The 25,804-nt window shown below is 46.9% G+C and overlaps 1 protein-coding gene across 1 annotated transcript in view; it reads right to left on the reverse strand.

Moving 5' to 3' along the window:
• Positions 1 to 685: 685 nt before the first annotated feature.
• The window catches only part of CBX6 (chromobox 6), a 98,803-nt gene continuing 73,684 nt past the window's right edge, over positions 686 to 25,804 (reverse strand). The window contains exons 4-5 of the mRNA XM_086963407.1: positions 5,766 to 5,832; positions 686 to 3,577 (exon numbers count right to left, since the gene is read on the reverse strand). Coding sequence (XP_086819533.1) covers positions 2,645 to 3,577; positions 5,766 to 5,832 — 1,000 coding nt within the window. The 3' untranslated portion in view covers positions 686 to 2,644. The remainder of the gene's footprint in view (positions 3,578 to 5,765; positions 5,833 to 25,804) is intronic.

Here is a 25,804-nt window from a genome sequence, read left to right on the forward strand (position 1 = left end):
TAATGGTTAATTGTGGTGAAGAGAGATAAATTATGTGTGTGTGTATATATATATATTTATGCCATGCCAGTGAAAATAAATATGGCTCTATAACACATTATTTCTAGCATATATACGAATAAACACACATTCATACATTTATTGCTACAATGCAAGGGTGAAATTCCAAGTTACTTCAGTATTGGAGCTTTCATGGATTCACATACCTGAATCAGGGACTCCCATCTCGACGACGGGGATTGATTCAGGCATGTGAATCTGTAACATTTTCCAATACTGGAGAACTACATGTGAATCTATGATATTTTCCAATACTGTAGAACTACAGTTACAGGTAAGTAACTTGTTTTCTTACTCCAGTAATGGAGCTTTCATAGATTCACATGCCTGAATCATTCCCCGTCGTCGAGATGGGAGTCCCTGATTCAGGCATGTGAATCTATGAAAGCTTCCAATAGTAGAGAACTACAGTTACAGGTAAGTAACTTGTTTTCTTATCACAGTAAAGTATAACTGATGTGAGAAAAAATTGCCCACGGTCTCGCAGAATACATAATAGAAACACTGTGTGATTTGCTCTAAATGCATGGATTAAAACCCTTTAAACTGGATTTAGTCAAATATCTCTGTTTAGGACTACTTGACATGACAAAACAGCATGGTATAAACAATATATGCAAATGTGCAGAGTGCAATATGATATTTATTACAATTGTTGATTGAGAGGAGGGGCGTTCTCATCCACTTAAGGTTTTGCCTCTGGTGAATCATAGCCCCAAGCCTCTCCCAATGGTAGTAAATAGCATCATATACAGTGTGCATTTAAATATACATATATATGTAAAGGAAGAATGTATCTTGCTATTCCAGTCTTCTTCCCGACGAAAACTGTAGGCAAGCATAGGGCAGGACAACATAAATAAATAAATAGCCCGGCGTCTAACCATGTCGCACTCCTGGATAGCTTCCGGTTTCTTAATCCTAAAGGCAGAGGCCCCATATTTTCCACTCAATGAATTATCACCTCCAGTACACAGAGAATAACCCAGTAGGGGATTTGGCAAATTAGACGTAATTGCAATGATGAGCTCCCACCAATCAGTTCACGGTGTAAGCACCCAAAACCACTTCCAGGGTACTTGCAGCATCTCTACCTAATTTCATCTCAAACTTTTCTAGAGCAAGTCTAAATATACTGATAAATATACTGAATAAATAACAGATCTGAATACGGTGGAGAGGCTGCTTTGAAGTGCTCACTTAATTGCAACAGAAGTCAGTGAGTATCATTTGGGCTTGCAGCATAGAACTCGAACAAAGGCTTCTGGGTACCAAGACAGGGTCCTAACCTCTAGCCCATTGCCTCTCCTGAAAATGTAGCCACTTGCTAAGGGATTCGACACAGTTATGCTATGAGGCTGGGGAAGAACACCTCTGTGGAAGCTTCCTTCCTCTGAGAAGCGAGAAGGCGTGAGGGGATGGAGTATCAGGTGGGGATGGAAACCTCTGCTTGGAATCTCTGGTCAAAAAACATAAATTAGCAACCTCAGAGTAGCGAATAAGATGCACCTGGCCAACTCCAGCAGAATTAAGGATGGTTTGCGCAGTGGTATACCTGCACCCATTCAGAAACATTCAGGTATTATACAGAAAGAAATTGAATAAAATAAAATGTAAAAAGTAATTTCCACAGAAATATAACAAAAAGAACAGCTGGCAAGGCATTAGCTGCCTTTGCGCTCCTTCCCCACAAATAGTCAACACATACACACAGGGGACACAATAGCACTTCCTTTATGCTGAATTAAAGCATACCTCACCTCACATTCTGCTGTGAATTTCTACAACAACAAAAAACTGCATTTCCAACATCCACCGCAGTCAAAGGGCTGATTAAGTCATTTCCCCTTTTCAAAAGCACAAAAAGCCAAGCTGTGATATCATCGCCATGACAAAAGGCTTCCTGGTGCGATAGGAGCCTATAAGCAAAAGAAGGAAACAGTGTGATGTCATAACTGAGACCGTGTAGATTAAAAACAACAGTGGAAAACCACAGAAATGGCATCACTCTGTAGCACATTATTGATTCCTCTGATGCAGGAAATATTGAGAGTGAACAAGAAGAAAGCAGTAGGATGTCATCATTGGGTGAATCTATCAAATTAATATGATGATGGCAGATATACAGAAATAAAAAAAAACAGAGATGGCCTCAAACGTTGCCTGCATATACCTTCCTGTGATGGAACAACACAGGACGAACATACTGGAAAACGCATTGTGGTGCCATCACTCTAGCTACCAACAGAGAAAAAAAACAGCAGTTTGACATCACGACTGCAGCAACATATAGGCTGCTGTGATGGTATATTTCAAAACCAACACAGGCAAATAAGCTGTGATGTCAACACTGTGTGCGACTGGACTAGGTTTCCTGGGATGGAGCTGGCCCGTGTAGGTTGGTCAGAAGTCACAAACTGCAAAAAATACATAAATGCAGGAGGAATGGATGGAATCAGGAATAGGCTTTCCTGAGAGGAAAGCATGGCAGTTAACCACCGAAATGACACTGGAGTTTAGCACCTATGAAAACATAATTGTCCTTGCTCTCCGCCCAACTCCTGTCCCGAGGGACCCACACAGCCTATTTGGCTACCGCAGCAACCTTCTCAAAGTCTTCGGCAGTGCAGAACTCCTTGATGGTGACAGTCAGCAGGTTGCTGGTTACGTCGGTGACAACCACGTTGGAGCAGGGCGACATATCTGGGCGCCAGTCCCCACCGGCCTCCTCGTCCTCCTCCTCCTCCAGGTCTGAAGATGGAGTCTGCTCACCAGGTGGCGCTGCAGCCCGCTTCCTGGCCGCGGAGTCGGCCGGAAGGGACAGGTCGAGCGCCTCAGGCTCGCGCCAGTCGGGTACAGCTGCGCTCGGGGTCTCCGGAGGCGGGGACACGAGGTGGGAGCGGGGTGGTCCCAGGGATGGGCATTCCGACGAGCTCGAGCTGCTCTCGTCATCATCATCGTCGTAAGCCATAGCACCTGGAGGGCAGAGGCTCGTGGCAGAGCTGGCTCCGGGCCTCCCGCCGTCCTGCACTTTCCCGCGCTCTCCCTCCTGACTCGCGACGGGAGGCTTGCCGTACAGCGAGAAGGAGCCAAACTTGAGGTGTTGCAGTTGAGAGCGCAGCATGCTCTCGCTGTACTTCTTGCTCTTGCCTATGACGCGGTTGCGGGATGGTATTTTAGGCCGTGCCGATGCTGCTGGGAGCGGCCTTTTTCCACCCCCCTTGTCGATCACCTTTAGGTTCAGGATGATGCGGCTTCGCTTCGGCTCCCGGGGCTTCACCTTGCGGTTCAGGATGCGCACAGTTTCCGAGAAAGGGGAAGGGGGTGGACGTGTGCCGCCACTTGACAAAGGGTCCGGGCGGGGAAGGGGCCGACGGGACATGCGGTGGCAGCGGCGGATATCTTTCTTCAAACGGTGGACAGCGGCACTTGAGTGGAGCTTCGGTGAGGTGCTGGGCCCCGGCTTGACTGCAAAGTGTACATCGCTGATCCGCAAGGCATCTGCCTGGGCTCGGGCCTGGGGATAACAAAAGCATAAGACAGAATTAGTACAGCCCAGGGAAAGGCAGAAGGAAAAGGGGGAGCAGAGAGGTGCTGGGTAATGTTTGGGTAGTTTTCCTATAGCTCGATAGTTCTTGGGAGTCTGTGTCATGGTATCAATTACACAAGTTCCAATACTATGATAAGGAGGGGTATGTTTAATTCCAATGAAACACCATGGAATGGAGTTCCATTTTGGATGACGTGTTGACCAGTAAAAATGACTGCATCTTCTCAAAATGCAAGGATAGCAAAACTAAGTTGGGTTTTGACCAAGACAATGAAAACCATTCCTGCTTGGGGCCTGAAATTGTCAGACTTCAGTATGCCCAAGTGGTCATGCATAATAGCAAGCACCGTGGATTGAAGAGAGAAATCATTACTAATTTTATGCAAGTTTTTATCCTCTGCCTTAGCACTTTATTAGAGTGAATCTTTCCGTAGAGTAGAAATTAACTGAAAAAGAGCATGGAGCCCCTCAGCCCAAGGACACATGTAAGCTGCACTCTGAAGAGAGGCAGATAACAGGGACTAATCTGCCGACTGTGATGCTGCCCACCAGAAAGCATGCCATCCAAAAGTGGCATACAGCAGGTCCATTGAAAAGAAACTGGAAACCTCATCTGGAGTTGCTTGGTTCAAAATAACCAGTTACTTACCATATGTAATGCTTTATCTGGTAGAGACTATCTAGCTGCAGATACCGTGCCTTATAATATTCCCCAGGCATCAGACTGGTTCAGGATTGTTTTGAGCTGTTCCTCTGCATGCTGGTAAGTGTTGTTGTTCAACTCGGCATCAGCACCGAAGTGAGGTGTGCAGTGCCTTTATAGGAGCCACTACTGTACGCAGACAGATTCTTTTCGTCACATTTTGTGCCTGAGCACACAGACATGACAGAGTGCTTTTTGACCAGTGTGCAGAGACTAAGGACCTACAAGGGTTACCCAATGTAGATAAAAACGTTCGCAGAGCAGGAAAGATAGGGAGGTTGGTAAGGAATCTGTGGAGTTAGGCAATCACACACCCAAAGGCCAGAATCGCTATGACCCCCTCCTCCCGGAACCAAATCTGTGGTAAAAATATCTTGGCACATGGCTGGACAGCTCACAATCTTTCAAAACTCAAGTCAGAATCCTAGCTGGCTCATTCTTTGGCACTTTGGGATTATTTACTGGACTAGTCCGCCAACTGATTATATAATCAGTTATCAGACACCTGGATTATTGTAACTTTCTATATCTGGGCTCTAGAAGATCTGTCTTAAATTGCCCACAAGTTATCTAGAATGCAGCTGCCAGATTACTCTTTTCCCTCCCCAAATTCTGCTCCATGTATTAACTCCTTGGCAAACGTAATTGGCTGCCCATCAAGAAGCGTACACAGTTAAAAGCCCTATGAATCTCTCATAAGATCTTTTACAAGCAAGGGGTACCCCAGTTTGGCTGCCTCGATGCATCTGTATCTGCCTACTAGAGGCTTACACTCCGCAGGTTTGAAATAGGCCCATATATCCTGCATCAGAAGAGCCAGAATGGGAGGACGCTCCTTTCGAGTCCTGGCTCCAGCCTTATGGAACTCTGCCTCTTCAGTTAAGATAGATCCAAAACCCTTTGAGCTTTTGGAAGCAGTTAACGACCTGGCTGTTCTCAGCCTAGCTGCATCTGTTCCCCTCTACAGTGCACTAGCGTTCTTTTTTGCTGCTTTTGTCGCATCAGCGCCAGGAGGCCCCTCTATCAATGCAGCTGAGCACATTATACATTTTTTTTAACATACCACATACCCCAGTTTCTTCAGAAACTGGGGGCATAATGCATGCGAGAGACTGAAATAGTAAAGGGTGACTGTACTCTTGACTAGGGACATTCTTATATGATAAGCTCAGCTGGCCCATATGCACAGAAGAATGAACGTGCACCTATTGACCGACTGCATGGTCTTGAAAGAGAAACATTGGTGGTAGCACAAATGTGCACAGATCAAGTATGGGACACAACCACTCATTGTGCCCTGCCCTACTTCATGCAGGACCTTAACCAGGAAATTACACTGCAGGCACAGTGTAGCATGAACAACCGATAAAAATTGCTGACCAGGAAGTAAAATGATGCTCAGAGAGGGGGGCAGGAAAATCGTTGATTTCAATGCGTTGCACTCCACGTTACCTTCAGCAGGAAGTTTTTCGGCTTCGGCCCTCGTTTCTTCGGTCCATACATCTCCTGTTCCCGCTCCCTGAGCAAAAAAGGAAATGACAAGCAAAAACATCAGGCCTCCAGGAAATAAGTCCTCCCAGGTTCATTAGCTTAAAAATAGTTCCATGCCTCCAGGCCAAACCTCAAAAGCTATATTTTTTCAAAACTAACGGAAAAAAACAATATTTTTTCAAACCAATTCAAACAACCACAGACTGAATTATTGAGGGCTGTGACTAGAGGAAAAAGTAATCTGTTGCTTTATGTTTTCAGGGGCAAATGGCCCTGAGCTCCGAGAACAGGGGGCAAGAGAGATGCCTAGTCAGTTCTTTTTATTGCAGTCAGCTATTTCATCCACCATAATACTTTTCTATAAGGCATTTCATCGAATTTTACATTTTAAGCAGCCGAATGATTAAATACCTCTCATAAGACCCTAGCTTGTGAATTCAAGGTGTCATTGATCAGGCTGCCTTTTTGACTACCATCCCAAAACACATGGTTGCATGCCCTCAGTGGGCCAAAGTGAAGCACTGATCAATAGGCAAGCAGCCCACTTATTAGCACGCCTTATCATGAAAAGAAAAACGTCTCCCAGCCCCATTGCGGATACCAAGCCTTCAAAATTGTAGAAGAGGCCTGGGGTATTCTAGTTGCGAAAAGGGCTACCAGAGACTATTTGTTCTGCCTCTCCGGGGCCTCTTTCGGTACCAAAAAAACAATCACAGAATTCAGTGGTCTGCTCCACACTCAATACTTGGAAAACAGATACAGTTGGGGGGAGGACAGACTTAGTAGCAAGCTCTTTTCTAGAAATGTACTTCCGACTGGCCAAGGCATGCTAGGTCCAGTCACGCCACATTTAACCACTTTGACCACTATTAAGCAGTTCTTGACAACAGCATAATACACGGCTTTTTATTTACACCTACTCTATGAGGCACAATTCTCTTGAGGATTCTGCCGCGAAGAAGGTTCCCTGGGGGAACAAGCGTTGCTAACATCATCATAAACGTAATGTATAAAACAAACATTAGCTGCTAGGCTACAAGGGGCTATGTAGTACTTAAATACAGAGACAGCTCACTCAAATAAACAAGTCTTTAGGGCACTTCCAAAAGACATTGTTCGAGTGCCCCAGTCCTCTAGGAAGAGCATCTATAGGGCGCTCGCCAAAACTGGGAAGGACCTAGCCCCTAACTTTTTCCTGATAAACTGTGTGGGACTAGCATGTCTGCGGACAGCATCCTACTTGGACAGTAAGCAGTGAAACATTGCTTCAAATACCCAGGAGCACCTATTTCAATAGGTGTCCCTCAAGGTTCGACGTTATCCCCAGATCTCTTTAACCTATACGTCGAACCGCTTACAGAAATTCTCCAAAAGTCACAGATATCCTATCACATGTACGCAGACGACACGCAAATATACTTAAAGTACACATCCCTAAAAGACATTGAACTAATGAACAAGTCATTAAAAACGGCTCTACAATGGTTAACTACCAATCAGCTGAAGCTAAATGCTCACAAAACAGAGTTCCTACTAATCGCACCAGCTAGGAGCCATACGGAAATAAAGGAATGGACGAAAGTCGTGACTGCGCTAAACTGCACCCCAACACTAATCAAGTCAGCGAAATCACTAGGAATCACACTGGACGAGAATCTGGACATGAAAGCCCACATTAACTCAATGGCAAAAAATGCACGATTCCACCTGAATTACCTAAGAAAACTGAAACCGTTCATCTCAGAGACGGATCTCAAATTGGCAATCCAATCTTTAGTCATTTCGAGGATTGAATATGGCTGCACCACTTTAGCTGGATTACCAAAAACGTCCACAGCGCCTCTGAAAGCCTGCCTTAACGCTGCGGCAAGAATTATCACCGGATCTAGGAAATACGATCACATATCCCCACACTTGAAGGCTTTAAACTGGCTACCTTATGAAGCCAGAATCCAAATGAAGATAGCATGTATCACCCATAAAGCGCTACACCACAACACCCCAAGTTACCTAGCGAAGAAGATACAGCTGTCGGGGGGTAATAGACCAGCTAGGAGTGCTGAGGAGTTGCTGTTACGGCCAGCCTTTTTCCGTAAGAAGAAAACCTATGACAGAGTTCTCAGGAGCTGCCCCCAGAATCTGGAACTCACTCCCTCCTAACATTAGGAAGACCCAGAATTTGGCTACATTCAAACGAGAAGTGAAGAACTTTCTGATGAAGAAATACTCTACTTAGAGTAGAACTTTCATGAACATATAACGACCTACCTCATACTTGTCCCCTTATATTACTTGGGATAGAAGTTTATTCCAACAGACTATTAACGCTAACTACTCGTGTGTTTTGAATATATATCATCTACCTCATTTATGTTATTCGTATAACCGTTTGATATATTTGTTTATCTTCTACGTCTTCTATGTAAAGCGCTCTGATACCCACGGGTCTTGTTCGCGCTATATAAAACTTTATAATAAATAAATAAATAAATACTGTGAGTGACAAAGTGAACTGTCGCCTAAACAGATAACCAAGCATGAGCAGTTGTAGGCAGGACGTATCCTGCTCATAGGGAGGAGTTCTGCAGCTTACTCCAGTTAGCCTTAGATGTCCCTGTTAACAAGGCCTTGCTTTTCGTGCCAACAACATGACTCAAAGTAGATTTAGCCTCCTGAGAGATCAGATTTCGTACATTCTCTGCAGTTCCAAGTGGTAGCCGAATGGCGTGATGATATTCACTTAGTGAATGATCAACAGAAAAAAAACAGTAATCTGACCTATGGGTTTTTGAAGCACTGATACCCAGACAGTTTTCATACAAACCAAGCTAATAGCAAAAATATTTCCAACAGTCTGACGACCGATAGCTAAATGACCGGTCCATCAAAACACATTTTTTGCGCCATCTATGTAGTCCCTTCAACTCATCTCGTATGCTCTTTCGAACGAAAAAGTGGTTGGACCTGTTCAATATTAAACTGGAACCGGGATAAGCAAGAGCCTTGAGGCGCCCTGTACAGTACCATTATCAGCAGTCTTTTGCCCCACCGCCCCTCTGCTTTTCCGATCTAATACAAAAGACTCTAATCATCTTAAGGATAATTGACACCCCACCACTTCCCCACATCTAATAGGACAGGGTGGTAGAAGGTGTCAAAAGCCGCAGTTAGATCTATTAGTATAAGCAATGTCTCGTCCCCTGTGCCCCTGATACTTGACTGCAAGATCACCAAGATAGTTGTAGGCCTCTGTGTAGTCAGAAAAATGATTGTCCGCCTCAAACAATCATACTAAGTACCCCATATTCTTGCAATTGTAGAGTGCAACCATCTAAAACATTTTTTTTATATCCACGGAATATTAGTGATCAGATAATAATTTGTAACGTTTCTGGGATTAAGTCCCTATTTATTAAGAAGTGGTGTATAGCCAACCCCTTTCTAAGCACTCGGGTCCTCTCTAAAGAGGTTTACACTTTCTGTGATAAAGAAGGTAAGTTCCTCGCATCCCTCTTATCAATATAGTGGGACTCAGATCTCCCTTAAAATAGGAAGGACTCTGTGATGGCATGATAGAGCTAGTTTCTTCAAATGATATTTCCTGAAAAAGAATCCAATGGTGCCCAATGCTCATAAATAACTACAAATCAGGGTTAAGGACAGCATCAGCAGCAGGAATCCGATTCCTGATATACTAAGTCTTATTCTCAAAATATTTTGACATATCTTTGCACCACTTTTGGATTCACTAGGCCTTTCAAAATAAGATTTCTTTAAGAAATATTATCAACTTCTTTAACAGGGTACCCTGGGCTCTGCTTCTAACCTCTACTCCATAATCCTGGACTGGGGAAGGAGCCCAGTGGCCAACTATCTCAGCGTCCACCAATAACTTTATGAGAAAGCTTTAGTTATAACTACAGGACCGCTCCTGGTACCAGACAAAGCCTGTTTACCCTGGAAACAGGCTATAATTTCATTTCCATTGACACTATTCCCATATAATCAAAATGAGCACAGTTTAGATTAGCGAAGCTACATGGATAAAAGTCACACAACTATACATACTCTCCACCGATCAACACAATTTTATATTCACAATGATCCTCAGTAGGTGGAAGATTCACTCTTCCATGAAATCAACTCTACTGCACCAATAAAAAAAAAAGCAAGTAGCCTTCGGGAACTTCCACACAGAAACCGGACAATAAACCTTCAAGCGAGCCCACCAACAGGATGGCCATTGAGAAGTGCCTTTTGTGATGAAGCATGCCGTCTTAACATTAAGGGGTCAAACTCCTTTTTTTTACTATAACCAATAAAAACAATAGTTGGCACCAGTCTCTTTTAGAGGACCACAATACGACTTTGTACTTACTGTGAAAATGGGAGGTTGTGCAGGTGGCCGGCCCTTCAATTTCCTCTTGCTGCCATTGAACGTATAGGTATATTTTATGCTTCCTCCAGGACTCAAGCTTTCGGCCTATTTAAAATTCCGGTTCCTTGGCCATCCTTTCAATTCAGTTTTCCCAATGTCATCAGCAAATATATCCAATAGTTACCTATCCCGTTTTCTTTTTTGTCCTAATCAATCTGCCCCATGCTAAATGGTCAGTTTCAATTAATTTGTTAGCTCATCACTTCTCTGAAAGAGTACAACAATATTTTTACTATTAACCTTTATATACTTACCAATGTGCACATGTTATGGAAAAGTCAAACTATTGCAACTGGATCAGAGATTTCAAACTCAACCTTTCCAAATAATTTGATATCGATATCCTCAGGAGGACAAGAGTCAAATCTATGGCGCCACACTGGTTCACTCAGTCTCAGTTCACAATCCCGCTTCTGACGAGTTTTTGAAATTCTGTCAATTGCAAAACTATTCACGCTCTCAGATTTACATTATGAACTTCTTTAACATCAAGTGAGGTGGCATAACCACCATCCAGTTTCTCAACAGCATTTATGTGTCCTAGGATTCTCCGTTTAAAGAGTTGTATTGTTAGGTCAATCTAGTTTACTGCACGGAAACAGTTCTAAATATACCACGTTTGTTGTAAAATAGTTAAAAAACAAACAATCTTAAATAGGGGGGTTAAAAAGAGAGGACTTTCTAATGTTCTTTCTCGACTGCTAGCAAATCTGCAAGCCTTACAATGTCCGCAGCTGGACATTGCAATCAGTAGGAAAGGCAACCTGAAATCTTAGTTTCTTTAATTGCTCAAAGTGGACCCTGGTCAAGACATCCACAAGATAAGGGAATTTTCGTGAAGGTATGTATTTGCCAATTTTTCAGGAACAAGGCGCTTTAAGTTCAGCAGTGCTGGGTAATGAAGGAGGATCAGTCCTCCCTGCTGAATCTGGAGGTCCCGATCCTGGGGTAGCACAAGGCAATTACCTGGAGAGCAGAATCCAAATTGCAAACCAAATCCGCCTTGGCTTAAATGAGTTTAAGAGAATCATCCCCCAATTGTTGTAATAACTTTCTCTAGAGCTCGATGTGTCAAGTAAGATTGGTGAAAAGCATAAAAGATTTACTAGATGGGCTGCATTCTCTTCGGAATCCTCTACTTCACCCAGGTGAAAAGAAATCCGAGGACACTGGTGTTTGGACGGAAACGTCTCTTGCATGGTAATAGACACGTACCCCTGCTCTGAGATTCCCAGTTGCAGTGATAGCTGGATACTTGGGAACACATTGTGGTCATGGGTGAACGCGTATCATATGTGTGTGCCATGACCTAGGCCTGTGTCACAGATTGCGGTCTGTTCAGACCAGGAGAGGTGCACACTGCGCTACCCTCAAAGCTGTGAAGGACTACAGCCCTTACCAAGAGCTAGGTAGCATGAGCACGATGGTGGCAGCATACTGTTTTGTAATGAGTAATCAGTAGCATGGCCAAGCCGGTTTATCTATGCTATTGGAATGCGGCTTACTGGCCCACTCAATTGAAATTCGGTTGCTGTTTGCTTAGCTTACCCTTGGCCTCTCTCAGGATGTATGTAAGTACCAAAAAGCACGTGCGGTACACAGCATGCCATTATGTTTGCATACCAGTGGCAGCAGTGCATGGAGGCCTGTGCATGTCTTTACATGGTGCACTGTTATGTATGCCCATGGCAGTAGTACCTGGAGACATGAAAAGCTACACCCAGGTTTGTGTGCAGTACTAATGATGCAGTAGTGCCTAGTGGTACAGTGCAGGAGGCCCGTGGGTCCAGATTGGGAACTCCCAGTGCTGGCTAATGATGCAGAACTGCCTCTGAGTGGCAGAGCGCATGAGGCCTGTGGGTCCAGAATGGGAACTCCCAGGGCTGGCTGAAGGAACATGTGGATGTAGAGGGTTCGCTCCAGACAGATTTGTGGATTGCTGCTTTCCTGAAAGCTGGGTGGGACACACACCGGAGGAAGGAAGAGCAAGGCTTGTCAGTATACTTCAAAAGGGACTATTTGATTCCGAAAGAAGTCAAAGGGGACCTGGGCAAATTTCAGGAAATAGATGGTTTATATAAGGGAATCATGTCATTTGGTAGCCTTTTAATGCAGGTCACTCGGGTTGACACCCAGGTGTGAACCTCTAGTCACTCCCATGGCTTCTGTTTGGGGCTATCAAGATTGGAGACTGTACAACTATTAGACTGCTCTGAATGAAAAGCACAACAGAGGAGTGGGCACTTCAAAGTGGTCGACCCCAAGAACACAAACTTCAAAGACAGAGACACTAAATCACATTTGTGTCGGTTTTGGAAATGGATTATAAGAAGAGGAGCTTGAGAATCCCAAATTGTCAAACTGAAACTATACATCAGCGTGGAGAAGCTTCACTCTTTTTCTGCCTGTTGCGACCAGGACTGGGGGACTAAAAGTCTGCTCGTCTTCCATGTTGGGTGAGGGGACCTCACCCAGGACAATTATTAAAATGCACCTGCAGCACCAGCTTCTGCCTGATGCAAGAACAGATGACCCTGTGAGGAGAAGATGATCACCTAGAGGAAGTTAGGTTTAGTAGGGATCCTGCAAAGTGGATTCTGGAAGCAGATTGTGAAAGTCTACTAGGGCTGCTGCCCCGATCTTGCTGTCAACCTGTGTGCACTGTTGTGACCCACTCATACCAGTTGGAAGCCACGTAGAAAAGTAAGGGTCATCGCCCTTGGTGCCGCAACCGACAAGAAAAGATCCTCCACCCTGTGCAGCTCCGAGACCGGAGGAGGGCAGTCTTCTTATTTGTACTGCTCGGGACCACTGTGTGCAAAGTGGGGGCCATGGAAAAAATTGAGAGCCGCTGCCCTGGTGCATCGCTGTGACAAGAAGAGGGTTGTCGCCCTGTGCAGTGCTGTGACCAGAAAGGGCCATCACCCTGAGTGCTGTTGTTTGTGGCCCCCGGTATGCCAGAACGGTGGGCTGTGGTGAAGTAAAAGGGTTTGTCGACCAGAAGCAGCATGAATACATGAAGGAGTGGGCCGTGACCCGCAGAAGAAGAGCAACAATTCAAATACCCAAATCCAGACGCACCCAAGAGCTGCCGCCGGATTCAGGAAGATGTACCATATGATTAGAGGAGTGCCTTGGAAGCCTGCCACCCGACCACAGGACCCAGATTTTTGCTCTTTGCTGGGCCACGGACATGCCCTAGGACACTCTGCCTGACATTCCAGCAAGAGTGGGAAAGAGGAAATACCGGGCCGCCAGGCTTCGGGGAGAAATTGCTGTGACTTATGTGCCACAGCGCAAGATCACTTGACTTTCCCCAACCCATTGTGTAACTTCTAAGACTCAAACTCACTAGTGAATCTTAGACTGGATATCACCTCACAGAACTGGGAAACAACAGACCGTAAACAGGATATGGCACTTGGGAAGCTGACCTGGGGACGCTAGTGAGCCTGGCTTAAGAAGTCTTTGTGTATTATTTGTGGTGTGCCGTAATTTACTTTTGGTTCATATATAAATATTGTATCATGTAGACCCTAGCTCAAAGGAGAGGGGCCCTGGCAGCTTTATTATAAGGTCAAAAAGGCTGTGCTCCTGTAGTTAATCAAAGATTTATCAAAGGGCTGATGCTCCAAAGAAAAAGGGGCAGGGTCTCTCTCTCAAGTGGTAGAGAGTGCCCGGAATAGGATCATTGATGGAGAAAGTCAGTAGGACTGTTCCCTGTTGCCCTCACTCATCCCCTAGAGGATGTCATGCTTCATCATAGTGCAGTGCTCTTTGTCGGGCAGGCACTGCAATGCCCTAAGCGTCCCCCGAAGGGTCACTTTGGCAGAGATCTTTTCAAAGGCTCCTGTATGATGAGTGCAAGTGAGGTGATTCGTGATGTGGAGTAGTGGGGTGTGAATTACGGGATTAGTCCTCCATATTCAAAGAATACAGAGCTTCACCACCACTAACTAGGTGGTGAATCACTCTGTCTGCTTATGTGTAATGAGAAAACAAATTCTTCTGCGGTTGTGAAATGAAGAAATTCTAAAAATATTTGATGTATGCCATGGTATAATTCAGAAATGGAAGTGCTGCTGAGGAACTGAGCTGGCTTAGGGATGATGTTGCATTTTGATAATTTTCTTTTCAGACATTTTCATGATTTTGTTTCCATTTCCAGTACTCCAGGTCACAAGCTGCCTGCCTTGACTATGGAAAATTTCCTATCACCATAAAAGCCTACTCATTTGAAGCATATTTGTCAGCTTTCCAATGTAGAAGCAGACTGCTCAATAATAGATTCCATCCTAGTCAAAAGAGGCTCTGAAAAGGTTGACGGGTTAAGTCTACAGAAGAGCAAATTGCAGCACGCTTGGGGTACAGAAACAACTCAAGAGCATTCATTGTTTCGTGGTGTTAAGAGGAGTCTTCTGGGTGACTTGGCTGATGAGTCTTCCTAGAGCACCAACTGAAGTCCCCAAATCCATCATAATCCTCCATTGAGTGTACAGGAAACTAAGCCATAATCATGGAAATGACCCCCCCGACCCCCCCCCCCCCATCCCCTTCTCCTTGCCTGGGGTCAGAGGAAGCTGCGTAAGCTGGGCTGTCTCAAGCGGGCGGACTATTGTGGGTACTGAAGCTGGTGGCAGAGGAAGAAGTGGTGTACCGCCCCACACCTGGAATGAACGATATATGCAGTGGGAAGCTCCGGAGACAGACAAATACAGTGGAACGGACAGAGGCTGGGCAAAAGGAGGTTTTGACACAGGCGCTGGTTGCTGAACCTCAGGTCGCCCTGAACAGCGTTGCTGGAGGAGCTGCAGAGGATGCGAGGTTGGGCCTGGACTGGAGGCGAGGCCGGAGAGGAAGGACAAATAAGCAGACTGAACATGCAAGAATTACTGCAATAGGGATGTGATCCTGAAAATGGCCAGGGAGCGACCAGAGGTTGCCTATGACGGAGCAAATACAATGGAGGCGCTCTTTCAAGGACGTTAAAAATGATAATGAGGGTAACTAAAGTCCAGTGCATACTCCTTGTTTCCAGCAAGGCTCAAAGAGATTTTTAACTCAAAAAACCCTTTCTTTGATACACCAGAGGAAGGTTGGGAATGAGTGAGAGGAGAAATCTCGGAAACATAGTAAGGGCACACGAGGCTGGACACAGTGAAGTAAAGAGTATCAGACACTCTGAACACCACCCTGAACACAACCGCGAAACTAGATAAAGTGATGCTCTCCGTCAAGTACAAGGCTGAGGATTTGGAAGCACACTCAAGGAAGAATAACGTGCTCATCGTCCACATCTCGGAATCAACAAATATACAAAACATGGAGCTCTTCATAGAACAATTACTGGTAACGCTCTTGGGTAAAGAAACGTTCTCAAGCATGTTCATATTAGAGTGTGCACATCTATCTCTGGCCCCCAGGCCAGCGCCGGGCACCCACCGCGTCCCATTATTGCAAGGGTACGTAACTACAGAGACAGTGATGCTGCACTCAGAAAAGCCAGGGAACTACAATCATTGAGGTACGAGGGTATGGATATATCCATCTATCTAGACTTGACGCAACAGGTGCAAGAAGCGCGACGTCAGTTACTGCCAGTAACACGCAAGCTGAGAGATCTTAATTAGGATTACAATATGATCTACCCGGCAAAGTTGAGTGCACGCAGATGAGAAAGCGCATATTTTCAATGATCCTAAGCAAGCACTGCAATTTCTGAAAAAAAAGAGACGGCGACAGGCCCTGAGAAGGTTCTTCGAAGATCCGGTCGATGCAGGAGGACACCGCCCCAGGCTCTGGGGAACAGTGATCTAAGATTTTCAATTACTTTTGATTGAGTCTGGAGGACGAGACGTGGCGGACTCCCCTCCGGCGGACTGTGTTCGCTGGGCGGTGTTACCTTCTCCGCTGCCCACGATAAACTCAGTCCAGTGATGGGGAGGGGGGGGGGGGGGGGCGGGGGATGAGAAGTTCTTTTGTGAATGGGCTAACGGGGTTGCTCGCTTTGGATGCTTTACATTCCAGAGCGTACACTTAACCTGCGATAATGCACTAAATCAATGCAGGGTGGTAGGCCCCACAGACAAGGAGGCTAGGGGAGGGTCATAGGAGCCTATAAATGAGAGAAGCAACTCAGTTAACTAGTGGAATGGGCTTAGGAGGCTAAGCACCAGGACCATGCAATAGCGGCGCGTCTGCTTAAGGTAGATGACTGTCCGCATATATAGGGGGGGGGAATTTTAATTGTATACTGAATCCCATTAATGACAGGTCTAGGGGCCTGCCTAGAAGGCCGGCAGAAGCAGCAAGCGCTATCAAGGATTTGAATGAACAGTTGGGGCTGGTAGATGTCTGGAGGCAGAGACCCAACACATCCCAAGGGTTTATGCATTATTCTGCTCCACATAACACCCACACCAGGATTGACTATTGGTTGGTGTCCAGAAGCCTTCTCCCCAGGTCACAAATTGCGAGCCTCTTCCAAGGACCTATTCAGATCACTCACCGGTTCAGTTGGAATTGGAGATCCCTGTAGAACGCTTTGCACCATTCACATGGAAGTTCCTCCCTTACTCCTTACTAGACCAGGTATTTCACACGGAATTGGCAACAGTCATTGAGACCTTCTTCAGAGAAACATTGGGTCGGTCACCTCCTTCTTGATGGTTTGGGAAGCTTTCAAGGCATTTATTAGCGGGAGGCTACATCAAAGCATGCTGGGGTACTGCGTTCTATTCAGAATAGGCTCATAAGACTAGTCAGAAATTTCACGCTTGGAGCAGGAACACCAAAGTACAGGCAAGCGCAAATGCTTGGATAACATTAAAAAAAAAAACCTTGGAAAAAAAATCAAGACACAGCAGAGAGCGAGGTTAAACATTTGGGCAAATATGCAACAGCGTGAGTGTACGGGGAGGGCGAGCGTCCTGGAGCCCTGCTAGCCAACTTGTAGCGTTCCCTAAGGTACGCTAGCACCATTGCATACATTTCAGGGGAGGACGGCAGAATGATATACGATTCGTCAGGAATTGCTGACAGATTCCACAGATATTATGAGGAGCTGTATAGTTCTCGCATTACACAGGACGATAAAGCTACAGAGGAATACCTAACGCACATACAGATGACTTGGCTGACAGACTCCCACAGAGAGTACCTCATGGCACCTCTGGACCCTAGGGAGGTAAGGGTAGCATTAACATCAATGAGGGGTGAAACGATCCGGGATGGGATAGTCTTATGGTCGCTTTTTACTAAGCCTTTCAACACCTGCTTATTCCACACCTCGTCTCCTTATTAGAGGAGATGGTAGAGAATAAACTGATGACCCCCTCAATGAGAGAGGCTACAATAGTCCCCCTGCTCAAACCAGGGAAATCCCCTAATGATTGTTCTTCCTACAGACCTCTGTCTCTCTAAATGTAAATATGAAAATTTTCGCTAAAATACTGGCTAATCGAATTGCACCCCTGATCCCCAGCTTGGTGGGAGCAGGCACACTGGTTTGTCCCGGGCGTAATTTAACATCAAACCTTAGAACCGTCTTTGCTGCAGCGGCATCACTCCCACTCGCCTGCCGCCTTCAGCGGACGCGCCCCCGGCCACGCCCACTTCTTGGCCACGCCCCTCCGGGACGCTACTTAGGAGCTGACTACGAGCTCATTTTCATCAGGATCACTCCCTGCCTTCCGCGGGAGCACTTAGTGTTATTTTTTCCTTCCAGCCCTGATTGTTTTATTTCACAGCGCTTGAGTGCGCTTTTTAAACCCACCCTCTCCTCACCTGCCTCAGGGACCTTGCCCTCGTCCCTCCCTCCCGCGCAGCCGAGCTTGACGCTGCAGCGGCATCACTCCCACTCGCCTGCCGCCTTCAGCGGACGCGCCCCCGGCCACGCCCACTTCTTGGCCACACCCCCCTAGTCACGCCTTCTAGCTCCACTATTTAACATGTGCCTTCACCGTTTGCGCAGCGGACGGGCGCAGCGGGCGCGCCGAAGGCGCGCCTAAGGCAAGCCCGTCTGCGCCCGTCCGCGACGGGCCGGGACCAGGGGCGACTGACCCTGCCCGTCCTCTAGTATACTCTTCCGCTCACTTGTCTTCTCTCTCTGCTTCTACCCCTCTCTCCCCTTCCACAGTTGAACACTTATCCTCGCATGGTCTCTATGTCCCCCCCCCCTCTGGTCCGGTTTCACCCACCCCCCCTTCTTTAACTTCTTCTACGCCTCCCCTCACTTGTGCTCCCCCTGGTTACCCTGCTGCCTCTGCTTTCCTCCTTAACACTCGCTCTGCTGTAAAACACCAAACTGCTCTTTTTAACCTTTTGGATACTGCTTCCCCGGACTTCCTGTTCCTCACTGAGACCTGGCTCTCCTCGGATTCCCTTCCTGACCTCTTGGCTATCCTTCCTGGCACCCACTATGCCCTCCGTGCTGACCGCCCTGACGGAAAAACTGGTGGTGGAGTGGCTATGATAATCCGCCGCTCTCTACAATTCCAACTCCTGCCACATCCTAGTATCTCTGGTGTTGACTTTCTGGTGGCCCGTTCGCTTAACCTCCCGGTTCCCCTCACGGTGATCCTTCTGTATCGCCCTCCTCAAAACATGCCTTCATTTGTGTCCACCCTTCAGGACCTCCTGGCCACTCTGGCTGTAAATAACTCCTCGATACTTTTGCTCGGGGACTTTAATTTCTGGCCGGGCGATCCAAGGGAGGATTCCTCCTCTAAAGATTTCTCTGCCACCCTTCGTTGTCTTAACTTTCTGCCTCACGTCTCGGTGCCTACCCACTCTCATGGCCACACCTTGGACCAGATTTGGTCTCTACGTTGCAGTCCCTCGGTCGATTCAATCTCTCCTTGTGTTTGGTCAGACCATTTTCTGATCTCTTTTTCTATCCACCTATCTCAGCCCGAGAAAGCCCCCCTGCCCAAAAACATCTGGGCCCGGACCTGGAATAAGACTGATCTTAATGATCTTTCTTCCTCTCTGTCCTCATCGGCTCCCACCCTGACCGATCTCTCTGTGGAGAATCAGGCGGCTGCCATTAACACCTGGCTTTCCTCGGCCTGTGACCAGGCTGCTCCGCTTAAAAAGATCAGATCAGCCCGCCCTCACGATGCTCACAAGTGGTTTACCAACGACCTCAGATGCCTGAAATTAGAGCTCAGGCGCTCTGAGCGCCGCTGGCGCCGTAACTACTGCCCCACCCTCCGTCTTAATTATAAGGCTCTTCTAAACAACTACAAATTGGCCATCTTAGCGGCCAAATCCAGTTATTTTTCGGAGCGCGTAGCCCGCTCGGCCAATAAATCTCGCGAGATTTTTTCACTGGTGCGCAGCCTTGCCACCTCCGATCGTGCCAGCCTTTCCCCTGTCCCTTCCCAATCTTTCTGTCATTGCCTTAATGATTATTTTATCAATAAAATAATCACCATTAAGGCTAACATTCCCATCGTGCCCCAACCCAATCTACCGGATCATTCTCTTTCTCCTTCCTCTGTTCTGGATCACTTTAAACCCATCTCACCTGAGCTCTTCCGTGACCTTCTTGTTAAAGTCAAGTCCGGCTCTCCGGCGGACTGCGCACCCGCTCGGATTCTTAGAACCTTATTCACCAGCTGCCCTACCCCTCCTTTAACTCTTCTTAATTCTTGCTTAGCTCTGGGTTCTCTCCCCTCTTCTTTTAAAACTGCCATTGTGATTCCTATCCTGAAGAAAGCTGGCCTGGACCCCTCTCTTCCATCTAACTTCAGGCCGATCTCCCTTCTTCCCTATCTTGGGAAGATTCTTGAGAGCTACGTGACATCTTGTCTCTCTAATTACATCGAGGAGAATAACATCCTGGCCTCTCACCAGGCCGGCTTTCGACCTGGCCACTCTACTGAGAGTGTGGTCCTTGCGGTCCTGGACGAATTGAAAGCGAAGGCCGACAGTAATCTCCCCCAGGCCTTAGTCCTCTTGGATCTGTCCGCTGCGTTTGATACGGTCGACCATGCCATTCTTCTCGACCGTGTCAGCGCAGCGGGCATCCAGGGCACTGCCCACTCCTGGATCGCGTCCTTCCTTCAGGGCAGATCACAGGCAGTCCACCTCTCTGATTTCTCTGCACCCCCCCTTCCGGTCACTTGTGGGGTACCCCAGGGCTCTTCTCTTTCCCCCCTTCTTTTCAATCTCTATATCCGTCCCCTCATTTCCTCTCTTCTTGAGCTGGGGGTCTCGGTGTATAACTACGCAGACGACCTCCAGCTCGTCTTTGACCTATCCTCTCCCACTCACTCTCTCCCCAAGCTCAGCTCTACTCTTGTCTTTATTTCTCAATGGATGAGCTTCAATCATTTGAAGCTCAATCCTGACAAGACTGAGCTTGTCCTCACTGGTGGTCCCTCCAACCCCTGGTCCTCCGCCCACTGGCCCCTTTCCTTTGGCCCTCCCCACTCCCCAGTCTCGTCTGTCCGGACCTTGGGCATTAAGATCAATAATGATCTTTCTATGCACGCACACATCAGTTCCGTTGTCTCCTCCTGTTTTCTTTCCCTCCGCCTCATTCGTAAAATTTCCCGGTTTTTTTTCTGTTGACGCCCTCAAAGCCATCATTTCTGCCCTCATCACATCCCGCCTGGATTATGGTAATGGCCTCTACGTAGGCATTCCCGCCTACGAAATTCGCCGGCTTCAGGCCATCCAGAACCAGGCGGCCCGTCTTGTTTTTCGTCTTCCTAAGTTTTCCCACATCACTCCCGCCCTCAAATCCCTCCACTGGCTCCCTGTTCATTTCCGGTCCCAGTTCAAACTTGCCTGTTTGGCTTTTCGGGCGCATGCTCACTCCGCTCCTCTTTTCATCAATTGCTTAATCTCTTCTTATGCCCCACTCCGCTCTCTTCGTTCTTCTCTCTCTCTTCTTCACGTTCCCCGCTTCCGCAAATCCCGCACCGGAGGCACCCGCTTCTCGGTGCGGGCCCCTCAGATCTGGAATACTCTCCCTCTCTCTATTCGCTCCATTCCTATCTTTTCACACTTTCGCAAAGCTCTTAAAACTTTTCTTTTTCTTCAGGCTTTCCCTGGCTAATTCCTCTGGACTCCTTGGCAGATACGGTTGTGTTCCTCAGCGCCAGGAAGCCGCTTGGCCGCAGTGCGCTTTATAAGTTTCTTTTTCATTTTCATTTTCATTTTCATTTGCTGCGATTCAGCATATATATCCAAAAGTCAAAGCAGCGGCTGTCTTTCTAGACGCTGAGAAAGCGTTTGCCTCTGTGGAATGGCCTTTCATGGAAGCGGTACTGAGACGCGTAGGAGTGGGAGAGGTATTTCTCCAACTTGTAAAAGTATTGTATGAGGCACCGGTAGCCAGAGTCAGACTGGTAAATAAAGTAACGAGCCCTATTCCCATTGCTAGAGTCACACAACAAGGATGTCCCTCTCCTCTATGCTATATGCGCTGGTTGCTGAGCCTCTGCTGTGTGCTCTTAGGGAATATCAGTCACAGAGGAGTGCTCTTCCCAGATTACCAATTGAGAGCCTCAGCTTATGGGGATGACATGCTCTTATATGTAAGGGAGCCTGCTACTCACCTTACCCCAGTGTTGACTGAAGTGGTCCGCTTTGGGCAGCTGTCAGGCTTAAAACTCAACTGGACCAAATCCCTAATTTTTCTGTTGATCCAGTCTGCACAAACAATACACATGGAATTCTATTTGCAGTGGACCACAGACTCAGTCCGTTATTTTGGTATACAGGTGCACAAAGACTCAGAGGTAATCCTTACTGACAATTATAGGAAAGCCCTGTGTAGGCCCGAGGAAGACGTGGCCAGATGGATAAGATTACCGCTTTCATTGATGGGACCGATCTCTTAAATGAAAATGGTCGTCCTTCCAAGACTGTTATTTCTCTTTCAAAATATCCCCATGCTACTCCCTGCGCACATATTCTCTAAGTTGAGATTGCTCTTGATCACACTAGCCTGGGCAGGTAAGCAGCCCAGTGTTAAATGGGGAACCCTCAATTTTCCATATTACATGGGGAATCTCAACAGTCCAGATCTAGAATTATATTATAGAGCAACTCAGTGCTCACACGTGCATGCATGGATACATGGCCTAGAGTCTCTCCAGCACATACACATAGAGAAGATAGCAGCAGACCCATACACTCTCCCTCAGATGATCTTTAAGATGCCCTCTAGACAGCACAGATTGCTGGATTCTCTTAACCCCACCATACATGCCTGGCGCAATCTGCTTGACAGACAGGCGGGTGCGTTATTGTACCTGCCTTTGACACCTCTACAGTAGTGCACCTGGCTCCCGACGGGTAAACACAGAGAGGTTTCCAGTGCTCTAAACAGGGTTAACATTGCAGTAGTAGGTGACCTGTTCAAGGTGAGTGAATTCCACAAATGGGAGAATGTATTAGCTGAGGGACATACTCCTTCACCATTGTTTCTCTATCAGCATTTGAGAGTACAACATGCAGTAAAGGCACAATTGGTGGAAGGTCTCCAGGAACCACCTGAGGTGCTAGCCCTCCTTCACACTATCCAAGCTCCCACCTTTGCTAAGCTGGTCTCTAGGATCTATAATTTCTCCAGTATTAGAGGTGTCTTTCATAGATTCACATGCCTGAATCATTCCCCGTCGTCGGAGTGGGAGTCCCACGGTATATATAAAAGTAATAAAATGCCATAATACATATAGCAAATATCAGAAATACCCAACCAGGAAGTAAAGTAGCACCAGCTACAGTAGAAAAAACCTTCACAATCGTGACTAACCTAGTCATTATGTCTTATTCCAAACTGCAACCAATCAGGCGACAGCACCCACCAGAATGTTCTCCCCAGAGGCTCAGGCTCTCAGATTTTCTACCGCACGTCGTGTGAAGGGAGTCTCCCTGAGCTCTGCTCAGTTTTTTCTTCTCATCAGTTAGTTTCTTCAAGTTTTACAGATGTCTTCTTCAAAATCCCTATTCAGGGCCTGTGATTCTTGTGGGAAGCAAAGACTATTCAAGGAAGATCCCCACAAAAATGTTTATATTGCCTTTATCCTGACCATAAGGCAAAGGAGTGCAAGATCTGCCGGACCTTCCCCCCTAAGACCATCAGGGATAGAGAAGGACGACTGCTATTGTGGCTTAACAGACTCAAGGACAAGGAGGACCCTTTGTCTGAGGTAGGAAGCATTGCCTCTGGTTCTTCATTTCTTTGTACTAAGAGGAAGGCTGAAACTGAAGTTTCATCTCCAAGGGCTAAGGTGGCGAAGAAGGCCTCATCCTCTATGGATGCTCCTGGGCCTAGTACTTCGAGTAAGACTCTCCCACCTACTAAGGTGGATAGTACGCCCTCTAAGAAGTCTGGGAAATCTGCAGTTCCCAAGAAATCTTCAAAATCTGTGCCTCCTCAGTTGCCACCTTTGACAATTTCAACGTCAAAAAAGGACTGTGTTTCCTCTCATGTGGCCACGTCTACCACCTGCACTATGACTTTCTCCTCTCCAAAGCCTACTCTTGTCATGTCTTCGGCCTCATCGCCTACGCTGGTTCATGTACAGATCAGGCCTATCTCGTCGTCGACAACTGTCCCGTCGACGACGGCTAAGGTACCGTCGACGAGTTCCTCGTCTACGATCATGATGTCGACGGTTACCGTCGACGATGAAATCCACGTCGGCGGCGAAGTCCGCGTCGACGAAGCTACCGTCGACGGCGTCCCCGTCGACGATGATACCGTCGACGACCTCGTCGACGACGAAAACCACGTCGACGAAGCTACCGTCGACGACGACCCCGTCGACGATGATACCGTCGACGAGGCAACAGGTTCAACAGCAAACTGAGGTACCATCGACGCTGCCTCTATCAAGCTGCACTACCTTGCAAGTCTGGTCAGCGCAGACATCAGGGATTCCGTTACCATCACCTGCAACTACAGCTACGTTGTTGAAGAAAAGGGCTACTACTGAGACGATTTCTTCTACGCTAGTAGTGCCAGAGAAGCTTTTGGATTCCGATGAGGAAGGATCCTATGAGGATGAAAATTTTGGAGCAGCTAGAAGTCCATCTGACCTCCGCATTAAAGTTCAGGATGATATGGAGGAAGAAATGGATGAAACAGAGCCTACGTCACATGCAGACAGGCCTGCTCCTGGCATGCAGATGCCTGACGATTTGTTTCGCAATCTGCAGTATATGCTCAGTGACTATTACAGACGTTTCCCACCTTCAGAGTCAGGTGAATCTCAAGTATCTACACCAAGACCTAAAACAGCGACACCGCTTTCTAAGCAGACGCAGCCAGTGGTTTCTGTGACGTTGGAGGAAGGACGTCCAGCATTATCTGCGTCGCAAGTCACAGCTCCTCAAACAGGGGAGGAAGAGTTCTCAGATCATGAGGAGCAAGAAGAAGGAGAACTGGACAATGGGTCAGAATCGTCGGAGTATGATGATTATACTGCAAACACTCCCTCTCCAGCAGAACCTACTACATCTGAGACATTGCCTCATTCCACAAAATCACGGATAGAGCAACAAAGAGGTTCATGATAACCATGGAGTCAAAGCAAGAAGATTGCTTCTTGTATGATGTCAAGTCTATACCACAGAAACAGAGTTGGACCATTCCAATTATAGAATTCATCTGGAAGGAAGGACTAAAGATCATGTCCAAGCCAAATTCTTTGCCGGCAGTGCTCCCGAGAGTAGATAAGAAATATAGGGCACCAAATTCATCTCCAGCGTGCCTTATCGGACAAGCTAAAGCAGACTCTGTGGTAGCGCAGGCAGCGCAAAGGAGGTCTTCTAATCCAACATCTCAAGTCTCTGTTCCACCAGACAAAGATGGAAGACGCCTAGATTCTATCGGAAAGAAAGTTTCTACTATTGCAGCTACGACCATTAGGGCCGCAAACTCCCTAGCCATATTGGGGAGATCCGATAGGCAGATGTAGTCGGACATCTCGCCGTATGTGGACAAGCTTCCCGAGCCAGATCGAACTGAGGCGAAGAAGATCCTTCAAGAAGGAGAGTGCGTCTCCTCTGAGATAATTGATGCTGCAGTGGACGTTGCTGCCACGGGATTTAGTCAGCTGGCGGGTGCAGCTGTTCTCAGGAGGCAAGGATGGTTGAAGGCAACATCCTTTCGGCAGGAGGTCCAAACAAGGATTATAGACATGGCATTTGATGGAGAATACTTATTTGGAAAGCATGTTGATGATGCTCTTGAAGCCATCAAAAAAGATACTGAGACAGCACGTTCGCTGGGTACTCTACAATACCGGAAGTCTTCCTTTTGTGGAGCAAAAGGAAGAGGGAATTTCTCTAATAGAGGAGGTTATAACCAGCAGCGCTCCTATACTTCTGTCCAGGGAAACCAAAGATTCCAGCCATATCGGCAGCAGACTTACGGACAGAGGAAAGGAAATTTCTTTCAACCTCGAGGAAAATCTAACTATCGAGGAAGAGACAATAAGAAGTGAGGAACGCATCCTGCCACCACTTTGTGCCAACCCGAACCAAATTGGAGGAACAATATCCCAAAATTACTTGAATTGGTCCACAATTACCACAG

This window comes from Lissotriton vulgaris, chromosome 1_1, assembly GCF_964263255.1.
Source record: "Lissotriton vulgaris chromosome 1_1, aLisVul1.2, whole genome shotgun sequence".
In the NCBI taxonomy this organism is placed as follows: Eukaryota; Metazoa; Chordata; class Amphibia; order Caudata; family Salamandridae; genus Lissotriton; species Lissotriton vulgaris.